At 43.9% G+C, this 11,919-nt stretch overlaps 2 protein-coding genes across 2 annotated transcripts in view; one reads left to right on the plus strand and one right to left on the minus strand.

The window, feature by feature from the left end:
- The first annotated feature begins 326 nt into the window (after positions 1-326).
- On the plus strand, positions 327-4,454 carry ngrn (neugrin, neurite outgrowth associated). Its single transcript, XM_036945800.1, has 4 exons — positions 327-507; positions 1,892-2,159; positions 2,448-2,558; positions 3,086-4,454. Exons 2-4 carry the CDS (start codon positions 1,930-1,932, stop codon positions 4,119-4,121), a joined length of 1,377 nt encoding a protein of 458 aa, XP_036801695.1. The 5' UTR covers positions 327-507; positions 1,892-1,929; the 3' UTR covers positions 4,122-4,454.
- Positions 4,455-4,462: 8 nt separating this feature from the next.
- LOC110492692 (sortilin) overlaps positions 4,463-11,919 on the minus strand; it is a 37,611-nt gene continuing 30,154 nt past the window's right edge. The window contains exons 14-19 of the mRNA XM_036947731.1: positions 11,321-11,510; positions 10,642-10,758; positions 8,372-8,483; positions 7,866-7,978; positions 7,130-7,256; positions 4,463-6,947 (exon numbers count right to left, since the gene is read on the minus strand). Coding sequence (XP_036803626.1) covers positions 6,933-6,947; positions 7,130-7,256; positions 7,866-7,978; positions 8,372-8,483; positions 10,642-10,758; positions 11,321-11,510 — 674 coding nt within the window. The 3' untranslated portion in view covers positions 4,463-6,932. The remainder of the gene's footprint in view (positions 6,948-7,129; positions 7,257-7,865; positions 7,979-8,371; positions 8,484-10,641; positions 10,759-11,320; positions 11,511-11,919) is intronic.

Genomic DNA, 11,919 nt, shown 5'->3' on the forward strand with positions numbered 1-11,919 from the left:
GAGTCACCCAGTTAAATACTACTTGAGTAAAAGTCTAAAATTACTTGGTTTTAAATATATTTAAGTATCAAAAAGTACATGTAATTGCTAAATATACTTACGTATTAAAAGTAAAGGTATTAATAATTTCAAATCCTTATTTTAAGAAAATCACACGGCACCGTTATGTTTTTTACATTTACGGAAAGCCAAGGGCACACTCCAACACTCAGACATCATTTTCAAGCTAATAATTTGCGTTTAATGAGTCTATTTAATGAGCCTATGTGAGTCTAATATTCATAAATATCAATGCATTTACTTAAATTAAAAGTTTGTTGTTTGGTATTTTCGACCAAGTAGTGACTGAAATGTATCGGGGGTTTTCAACACCACATGCCAGTAGGTGGCAGTATGTGGAAATATAGGTTGTATGCCAGACTGTTTGCGGAAAGGCTGCATCGTTTCCACGAGACAAGCAGGTCTAGACTGAAATGTAGCTAAAGAAAGCAGGAGAATCTTATTTGGGTGAATACAATTGTTAATTATTTCTATCAATGTTGGCTAGACACCTGGTTATTGTTTGACTACTTTGTGAGACGTGAATGTGCGGTAGCAGCAAGAGGCGTATTTAGCTAACTAGCTAAGGTCTTTGGCTCTGTATACTATCCAAGGTTACTATCAAATCACATTTTATTGATCGCATACACATATTTAGCAGATGTTATTGCGTTTGTAGCGAAATACTTGTGTTCCTAGCTCCAACAGTGCAGTAGTATCTAACAATTCACAACAATGCACACAAAATGTAAAATAATGGAATTAGAAATATATTAATGTTAGGACGAGCAATTTCGGAGTGGCATTGACTAAAATACAGTAGAATACAGTATATACACATGAAATTAGTAAAGCAGTATGTAAACATTATTAAAGTGACTAGTGTTCCATTATTAAAGTGACTAGTGTTCCATTATTAAAGTGACCAGTGATTCCATGTCTATGTACAGTGGGCAGCAGCATCTAAGGTGCAGGGTTGAGTAACCAGTGATTCCATGTCTATGCACAGTGGGCAGCAGCCTCTAAGGTGCAGGGTTGAGTAACCAGTGATTCCATGTCTATGCACAGTGGGCAGCAGCCTCTAAGGTGCAGGGTTGAGTAACCAGTGATTCCATGTCTATGCACAGTGGGCAGCAGCCTCTAAGGTGCAGGGTTGAGTAACCAGTGATTCCATGTCTATGCACAGTGGGCAGCAGCCTCTAAGGTGCAGGGTTGAGTAACCAGTGATTCCATGTCTATGCACAGTGGGCAGCAGCCTCTAAGGTGCAGGGTGGAGTAACCAGTGATTCCATGTCTATGCACAGTGGACAGCAGCCTCTAAGGTGCAGGGTTGAGTAACCAGTGATTCCATGTCTATGCACAGTGGGCAGCAGCCTCTAAGGTGCAGGGTTGAGTAACCAGTGATTCCATGTCTATGCACAGTGGGCAGCAGCCTCTAAGGTGCAGGGTGGAGTAACCAGTGATTCCATGTCTATGCACAGTGGACAGCAGCCTCTAAGGTGCAGGGTTGAGTAACCAGTGATTCCATGTCTATGCACAGTGGGCAGCAGCCTCTAAGGTGCACGGTTGAGTAACCGGGTGGTAGCCGAGTAGTAATGGTTATTTAACAGTTTGATGGCCTTGAGATAGAAGCTGTTTTTCAGTTGCGGTACCAGGCGGTGATATAGTCCGACAGGATGCTCTGTTGTGCATCTGTAAAAGTTTGAGAGTCTTTCCATTGGCAATGAGGTTATTTCATTGAGATTAACTTTTTTTTTTTTTTGCTAACTAGATCAGACAAAATGGACGTACTGGGCAAATCGGATAGATTGAAAATGTTGAGAATTTCTGATCCTGTCTTTTCTTCATCCAGTAGTGTCTGGTGACCAGTGGTGAGCCTTCAGAATAGCCATGATGTCTTTCAGGATTGTCTCCTTGATAGCCTCAAGGCTTGGCAAACTGTCAGTGATGCCCACAAGGAGCTGTAGTCGACACCTCTGCAGCGATGCCAGCAAGGCCTGGATGGATCAGAGGCAGACACACAGGACCTCGGCCCACAGACACAGAGGGAAGGAGGAGAGGTCTGAAGATCCAGATCCAGATGTGGACGATGTAGACGACAAGGTCCAGGCTGTGTTCAGGTGAGAAACATTTATCCTAAACTGAACCCTAGGCTTTGTCTGGTCCCAAGTTCTGTTTGAGCAGCCTTTCTGACAACAGCTGTTGGTGACTTATACGGCACAAACAGACCTGGGACCACCAGGCCTATTGAAGGATGCCTGTCTACATACTCTGCCACTTTCACCCAGTCAGTGATGGGTCTACATAGTATCTTAAGATAAATATCATATCATTTAACAAAGTCGTCACTCCACACTCGTGATGCAACTAGGCCTAATGCCGCCCGTCTCACCTTGGCCCCTGTCTAGTGAAGAGAGGAGGAGACAGAGGACGGTGAAGTACCATATAGTTAAGAGACAGCTGACCGAGTCTGGAGCTCCAGAGAGGAGGCTGAGCTGGGACGCCATGGAACAGATCAGGTGAGGAAGACTGCAATGTTACTAAATATTCTGAAATATATTTTATATATATATATATATATATATATATATACATATACATACATACATACATACATACATACATACATACATACATACATACATACATACATACATACATACATACATACATACATACATACATACATACATACATATATACATACACACACACAGTACAAAAGTCTAAAGTTTGGACACACCTACTCATTCCAGGGTTTGTCTTTATTTTTTTATTTTTTTACTATTTTCTACCTTGTAGAATAGTGAAAACAAACTATGAAATAACACATATGGAATCATGTAGTAACCAAAAAAAAGTGTTATATATATAAATAGATTTGAGATTCATCAAAGTAGCCACCGTTTGCCTTAATGACAGCTTTGCTGTACTGTATGAATGACATGTTTTGATTGTCTGTCAGGTAGACTAGGGAGTCGTGTCAGCTTTATCTGCAACATTGTCAACGTTTTGTCTCAATGACTCCATTACTGACTACACCCAGGTATCTGAAGCAGGAGCTACCAGAGGAATGGACCATTGACCGTCTGGCAGAGGGATTCTCGGTCCATCGTGACGTCATCCTACGAGTCCTGAGGAGCAAGTTCGCCCCCACCCCAGAGAGGAAAGCTAAACAGGACACCAGCGTGTGGGCCAGGCTGAGACAGCAGGCCTTACCTGGGGGTGGAGCAGGGGGACAGGATAGGCAGGTGGCCCTACCTGGAGGGAGACAGGGCAGGCAGAAAGCCCTACCTGGGGGTGGAGCAGGGGGACAGGGCGGGCAGAAAGCCCTACCTGGGGGTGGAGCAGGGGGACAGGGCGGGCAGAAAGCCCTACCTGGGGGTGGAGCAGGGGGACAGAGCAGGCAGAAAGCCCTACCTGGGGGTGGAGCAGGGGGACAGGAGAGGCAGGTGGCCCTACTTGGGGGTGGAGCAGGGGAACAGGGCAGGCAGAAAGCCCTACCTGGGGGTGGAGCAGGGGGACAGAAAGCCCTACCTGGGGGTGGAGCAGGGGGACAGAAAGCCCTACCTGGGGGTGGAGCAGGGGGACAGGATAGGCAGGTGGCCCTACCTGGTGGTGGAGAGGCAGGGAGGCCGGGCAGAACACAGCTGCCTGCCTCTGGACATAGAAGTAGGAAACCAGCCATGCTGCCCACAGGAAGTGACACTGGTGCCCTGGTCACCCTGGCTAGCCACAGTAGCCAGAGGCTGATAGCCAGGGACTTGGAGGATGACCCTGGCCCAAGAGCCATGATGACTACTGCAAATTATCCTGCTGCTCCTCTCACCTCACTACCCACCCAGCTCTCATCCTCACCAACCCTGCACAGCAGACACACCTCAGGACAAGATGACTCGAGAGGGGAGTGGGAGGAAGAGGAAAATGTGTCGGAGAAAGACGACCAGGAGGAGAGATGGGATGGAAGGGTGTTTTCAGAGGAAGAACTGGAGGAACTAATGCTGACGTCAAAGCCTTCGCCAGTGGTACCGAATGGGAGAGAGTTCTTTGACAGTGAAGGAAACTTCCTGTACAGAATCTGAGCTGGCAAAATGGCACCCTATTCCCTACATAGTGCACTACTTTTGACCAGGGCTAATGGCACCCTATTCCCTATATTAGTGCACTACTTTAGACCAGGACCTGATGGGTGCCATTTTAGAAGTAGCCTGAGATGTTGTTAATGTGTTGGTTTCCTAAATACAGTCAAATGCAATAGACTTCTGTTGGAAGATGCCGGAGACTCTGATTATGCCGCAAACCAATAAAGCACCATTTCAAATGTATGGGTTAGTCACAAGTTTTGATTCTATACTTTGTTTTCTTGAATGTTGCACATATTGACATTGGAATGAAATGTAATTTTAAGTTCAGAAGAGGCAACTTTCAAAGGGACAAGTTAATTTATTGGTCGTCAACCCAAAGCAAAATTATCTCAAATATACAGAACAAGAGACACCGCCGATACCCAGATTCAACAATTGATCATTTCTTTATACAGCCATTTTTAAAAATGTAAGAAAAAAAAAGTCTCACCTCTCAAATCAAAGACATAAAACCAGCATGATTAAATAGGTATGAATCATTCAGAACAAGGGTCTTCCCAGTGTTAACTACAGTACAGGTGTTGCCTCTAATGCCAATCAACATTTATTTTAGTCCTGTGCAAGTACAGAGATGTTTTTGTACAAACCGAACACCCAAGTATAGGCTGCATTATAAATTAGATGAAACATTGCATTTGTCTGTTTTCACAGTGGACAAATCAAGTTGTATTACATGACAAGGGAATCAAATTAGTTGTATGTTCCCATTGCCTTATAGTTTGGGAGAGTATTCAGAGAACAGTTGTACTGAACAGAAGGGTAGTCGGTATTGAAGGGAGTTTCATTTGAGGTGAAATCCTTATTCACATAATTACAGTAAGTGCAATCTACGGGGTGTCAATGACAAAGTGAATGCAACTGTGGTTACACGGACATCTGATATCTAGGGTGCATCCTATGGGCCCTGGTCAAAAGTAGTCCCCTATATAGGGAACAAGGTGCTATTTGGGATGCACACTTTGAATCTATTATAGACAGTACATACACTTGCCACTCATTGGGAAGGCACAGACCCAACCCCCCATACTACACAGACATTACCCCCAAATGGGCTTCCGAAGCTAGAATGATCCTGTCTCTGTGAAACTAAAGTCAATGACCTTCTCAGCTAGTTAAACCGTAATAAAATATGTGATTCAGTAGAATTAGCTCATCTCATATTCACATATGAGCTACAGTACATAGAGGTCGGTTCTACACACACTGAAAACAGGCACGCCAGTGTTAAACTGCTACACATCCATACAACATTGTTATAAAAACCCACTTCTTCTAGCAAACTGCTTCATCAATAATGTTCAGATCTATGTACTACATTTACAAATGTGCTTTTAGTTCCTGTGTTTACGTTGGTGCCCTCTCCATCTTATCAGCTCCTATCTACTGCTCAAACATGCTCTGCCCACAATGCAACACCTGGGCACAAACACAGTAGCAGCCAAATATAAACCAGCAGCCTCGATGTTTGTGTGTGTGTGTGTGTGTTAGCGCTAACTCATTGTGTAGTCCAGTGATGGATTCCTACTGTTCTTTCTTCACTTTTAGATCTACTTTCACTGGTGTAGGATTACCTTAACATATTAAAACACAAGTAAGATTTTTTTTATTGAGAAATGAAGAGGCGTAAGGCCAATAGATTTTCTCCCTCTGACTAACTAAAACAGACAGTTTTCAAATACAAAAAAAAAAAGGACATTGTTCCAATACAGTCAAATTATAATTTGAAATACATGCACGCAACACATTTGTATTACCCCATTGAAATCAAATGCATGATTTAGGCGGTGAAAGTTTGAGTCAGGTACACATTTCTCAGGTTAGGATACGTCGCTTTAGTTCAGTCTAGTTTAGAGGGACGTTCACTCCTGCTATGAAAGCTTAGTGTGTTGATACAGTGGATCTAAAACATGTTATTGCTATCCAACTTTAAATGCTTATAAATATTTCCACTTGCATCTTATTAGTTAGGCAAAATACTTACAAATCATTTTTCCCAAGCCACAGTACCCAACAGCAACCCATGTACCATGTCCCCGACTCCTGTCACATCAATGAAAAAAGGAAAGCTCTTTATGTACAGTGCAGGGGGGAGGGGGGGAAACAGGAAAAGTCTTCATTAGAAGCGTATACGTAATATTCCCAAGAGCCCCAGTCTCAAGCGTTTATAACCCGTAATGTTGTTTATGTTCACTTGGTTGAAAAAAAAAGACAACGTAAAGCTAAGAGAAGATGGCTGATGATGATTAAAAACAGCTTCTACACAGCAGTTCCAGAGGTCCATTATTTAAATGTTCACCAGTAGTCCAGAACCACCACATTCCATCACTCAATTGTTCCCAAAGGAACTTGGGAGATTACATTCTAAAATCAACCACAACAACACTACTACTGGCCCCCTTTGCTCTCCTGCTGAACTCTGTATGCGTTTCTCACTCAGAACAGAAAGCCTCATTGGATACCTCACTGATGAGAGCTGCGTTAGAAGGACTCTCCACCAGGCGATGTAAGGTCAGGGGTTAAGAGTTAAAGGGTCATGGTGGAGGGGAGAAGGAGGAAGTAACAGGAAGCGAAGAAGAGAGCAGCAGCGAGCCTCGGTGTACACATAGGACAAACTTGTTCTTCAATATAGAGCAGTGAGCCTAAGGACAGACAGGAGACTAGATTCCCCCGGTAGCTGCAGGAGCTTCTAGGTTGTAAAGGAGAGACAGGAGGCTAGGGGTTCCTCCTGGTAGCTGGAAATGCCACCTGTTACTCCAGAAGATCCTAGAGACACACAGAGAACAAACATTCCTATGTAAGTGGACTTTTAATAGGAAGGACTAGAGAAAACACTGAGGCAAAGGAAAGTCACAACCAATTCTTCACCAAGGGATTGAGGTAAATTGTATATTTATAATAAGTGCGGAGGCCATACAAAAAAAACGTTTGTGTGTTTGTACCATTACCTCGTCTGAATCGTGTAAGCCGGTCTTGTTGCTAGCCCGAGTGTGGTTGCTGTCTAATGGCTCGTCTACTCCGTCTCCCTGGGCCTCAGCATGCTGCTGTAGGACAGAGTACCTGTGTACCAGGAACCTGGAGGAGCCAATCAAAACACACCGAGCCACTTATAACCTTTTCACACATCATTGTGCCGACCAGAACCAAACGGTGCTGGCTCAGATATTGACATTTTTTTTCACTGTGCTTGAGTAACCGTCTCTGATCTTAAACAACAACAACAGTATAGCTTGATTTGCTATGTACCGATCTTAAAACGACAACAGTATAGCTTGATTCGCTATGTACCGATCTTAAAACAACAGTATAGCTTGATTTGCTATGTACCGATCTTAAAACAACAACAGTATAGCTTGATTTGCTCTGTACCGATCTTAAAACAGCAGTATAGCTTGATTTGCTATGTACCGATCTTAAAACAACAGCAGTATAGCTTGATTTGCTATGTACCGATCTTAAAACAACAGCAGTATAGCTTGATTTGCTATGTACCGATCTTAAAACAACAGCAGTATAGCTTGATTTGCTCTGTACCGATCTTAAAACAGCAGTATAGCTTGATTTGCTATGTACCGATCTTAAAACAACAGTATAGCTTGATTTGCTATGTACCGATCTTAAAACAACAGCAGTATAGCTTGATTTGCTCTGTACCGAACTTAAAACAACAGTTGCTGTACTGACCTTCCACCACAGACGTACTTCTTGACAAAGAGGAACCCGGCCACGACACTGAGCAGGATAATGATCAGAACTGTCACTACGATGGGCGTTGAGCTGGACAGATGGCCGTCCGTCTTTAGGAGGGGAGAGATACAGAGAGAGTAAAAAGGACAACTCTTCCATCGTTGTCATGCAGTATACATAGAGAGAGAGACTTCCAGAAATGGGAAAGCATGTGTTACCATAACTACTGACAGTCGTGCAGCAGGATTAAGGTCATGTAACCGATGGTTACTGAGGTTTACACTGTTTTGAAGATGAAATCCCTATCAATCTTTCTGTCAGTCTCTTGGGTTAAAATGTTTTAAGTGATTCCACGTTCAAACTGCCCTTGTTATATGTAAGTTGTCAAATTCAATAAATGTTACGCAAGGATTCCTTCCATAGTTTTTTTGACATTCTAGAACAGGACCAGTGAGAACCAGTGAAAACCAGTGTGGACCAGTGGCGTGGTCATCTCTACTCACCAGTAGTTCCTGAGGTCCCAGTAGGTCATTGACACACCTCTTACTGAGGTCTATCTCTTTTCTCTCCGGCTGTGTTCCTCCCTCACACTTATCCCCAGGGATCTTCCTATAGCTGTGGACCAAGACGACATGGTTAGTGGTTAGTCATGGTCACAAAGAAAGTATCTTACATAAATCAAATTGTATTGGTCACATACACATAGTTAGCAGATGTTATTGGTCACATACACATAGTTAGCAGATGTTATTGGTCACATACACATAGTTAGCAGATGTTATTGGTCACATACACATAGTTAGCAGATGTTATTGGTCACATACACATGGTTAGCAGATGTTATTGGTCACATACACATAGTTAGCAGATGTTATTGGTCACATACACATAGTTAGCAGATGTTATTGGTCACATACACATAGTTAGCAGATGTTATTGGTCACATACACATGGTTAGCAGATGTTATTGGTCACATACACATGGTTAGCAGATGTTATTGGTCACATACACACAGTTAGCAGATGTTATTGGTCACATACACACAGTTAGCAGATGTTATTGTGAGTGTAGCAAAATGCTTGTGCTTAAATATACAGTGGGGCAAAAAAGTATTTAGTCAGCCACTAATTGTGCAAGTTCTCCCACTTAAAAAGATGAGAGGCCTGTAATGTTCATCATAGATACACTTCAACTATGACAGACAAAATGAGAAGAAAAAAAATCCAGAAAATCATTTATTTGCAAATTATGGTGGAAAATAAGTATTTGGTCACCTACAAACTAGCAAAAATTCTGGCTCTCACAGACCTGTAACTTCTTCTTTAAAAGGCTCCTCTGTCCTCCACTCGTTACCTGTATTAATGGCACCTGTTTGAACTTGTTATCAGTATAAAAGACACCTGTCCACAACCTCAAACAGTTACACTCCAAACTCCACTATGGCCAAGACCAAAGAGCTGTCAAAGGACACCAGAAACAAAATTGTAGACCTGCACCAGGCTGGGAAGACTGAATCTGCAATAGGTAAGCAGCTTGGTTTGAAGAAATCAACTGTGGGAGCAATTATTAGGAAATGGAAGACATGCAAGACCACTGATAATCTCCCTCGATCTGGGGCTCCACGCAAGATCTCTCCCCATGGGGTCAAAATGATCACAAGAACGGTGAGCAAAAATCCTAGAACCACACGGGGGGACCTAGTGAATGACCTGCAGAGAGCTGGGACCAAAGTAACAAAGCCTACCATCAGTAACACACTACGCCGCCTGGGACTCAAATCCTGCAGTGCCAGACGTGTCCCCCTGCTTAAGCCAGTACATGTCCAGGCCCGTCTGAAGTTTGCTAGAGAGCATTTGGATGATCCAGAAGAAGATTGGGAGAATGTCATTTGGTCAGATGAAACCAAAATATAACTTTTTGGTAAAAACTCAACTCGTCGTGTTTGGAGGACAAAGAATGCTGAGTTGCATCCAAAGAACACCATACCTACTGTGAAGCATGGGGGTGGAAACATCATGCTTTGGGGCTGTTTTTCTGCAAAGGGACCAGGACGACTGATCCGTGTAAAGGAAAGAATTAATGGGGCCATGTATCGTGAGATTTTGAGTGAAAACCTCCTTCCATCAGCAAGGGCATTGAAGATGAAACGTGGCTGGGTCTTTAAGCATGACAATGATCCCAAACACATCACCCGGGCAACGAAGGAGTGGCTTCGTAAGAAGCGTTTCAAGGTCCTGGAGTGGCCTAGCCAGTCTCCAGATCTCAACCCCATAGAAAATCTTTGGAGGGAGTTGAAAATCCGTGTTGCCCAGCAACAGCCCCAAAACATCACTGCTCTAGAGGAGATCTGCATGGAGGAATGGGCCAAAATACCAGCAACAGTGTGTGAAAACCTTGTGAAGACTTACAGAAAACATTTGACCTCTGTCATTGCCAACAAAGGATATTTAAAGTATTGAGATAAACTTTTGTTATTGACCAAATACTTATTTTCCACCATAATTTGCAAATAAATTAATTAAAAATCGTACAATGTGATTTTCTGGAAACTTCCAGAAATAGGAACCCATGTGCTACCATGACTACTGACAGTTGTGCAGCACGATCAGGTGGTTCCGTGATGCACACTCTGATAAGTCACCTTGTCTTAGACCTGTAGACTTGTGTTAGCTCCTCAAGCTAATTCCTAGACTTTAGCACAGTGGGCTAACACAGTCTTGTGATACACAGTGCAGGAGATCCAGGTTGGACCACAGATGACTAAAGCCTTACCCTCTGGTCTGCAGCAGCTCCTTCTTGCCTTGCAGACAGAACTCCAGAACGTGGCCCTTCAGGTCAGGCTGCTCCACACACTCGGAGCTGTTCTCTTTACGATAGTACCCAAAGTCACTGCAGGATGGCAGCGTGGAGCAGGTTAGACAGGGACAGCAGGCAGACAGCACAGTTAGTGGTGTTGAGAACAATTACTATTCTTCTGCCACTGGTAAAATGTCTGGAGCTAGGGTGACCACCACAGTGTACAGTGGCTAGGGTGACCACCACATTGTACAGTAGCTAGGGTGACCGCCACAGTGTACAGTAGCTAGGGTGACCGCCACAGTGTACAGTAGCTAGGGTGACCGCCACAGTGTACAGTAGCTAGGGTGACCGCCACAGTGTACAGTAGCTAGGGTGACCACCACTATGTACTGGAGCTAGGGTGACCCCCACTATGTACTGGAGCTATGGTGACCACCACTATGTACTGGAGCTAGGGTGACCACCACAGTGTACTGGAGCTGACTGAAACATATGCAGTAAACTGTAAAGTTCGCCCAACTTTAAATACCATTGTGGTTACGTTCCCATTTCCATACCGCCACACCAGAATGCATGCCCAATACAAGGCTTGATCTTAGGAGGTATACTAGCGTGGCTAAGGGAACAGATTCATGAGGACTAGACTTCTCACCACAGAAAGTCATCCAGGGTGCAGGGACAAGGGGCGGGTTGCTTGTTGACCTCATAGTCCCGTCCGTTCAAGCAGACAGAGGCCTTCCTCAGACGCAGGAACTTCTCCTTGTAACCCAACATACAGCCGTCGTTAGGGTCGCTGATGTCATCAGAGTGCGCCAGCCACTGCACGTAGTCTTGGTCCTCACCTGAGAAACAGACATGAGTTTGCACAAGGCTTTAGTTCGGTGGGCTAACACAGACCTGTGATGTGCTGGAGACCCAGGAGCCATCTATTACGGCAGCTTTTTTCCCCTGGTACTGGGTACTCAGTGTTATAATGCATGTCTGGGTACTGGGTACTCAGTGTTATAATGCATGTCTGGGTACTGGGTGTTATAATGCATGTTTAGGTACTGGGTACTCAGTGTTATAATGCATGTCTGGGTACTGGGTACTCAGTGTTATAATGCATGTCTGGGTACTCAGTGTTATAATGCATGTTTAGGTACTGGGTACTCAGTGTTATAATGCATGTCTGGGTACTGGGTACTCAGTGTTATAATGCATGTTTAGGTACTGGGTACTCAGTGTTATAATGCATGTCTGGGTACTGGG

The sequence above is a fragment of the Oncorhynchus mykiss genome, chromosome 16 (genome assembly GCF_013265735.2).
Source record: "Oncorhynchus mykiss isolate Arlee chromosome 16, USDA_OmykA_1.1, whole genome shotgun sequence".
NCBI lineage: Eukaryota > Metazoa > Chordata > Actinopteri > Salmoniformes > Salmonidae > Oncorhynchus > Oncorhynchus mykiss.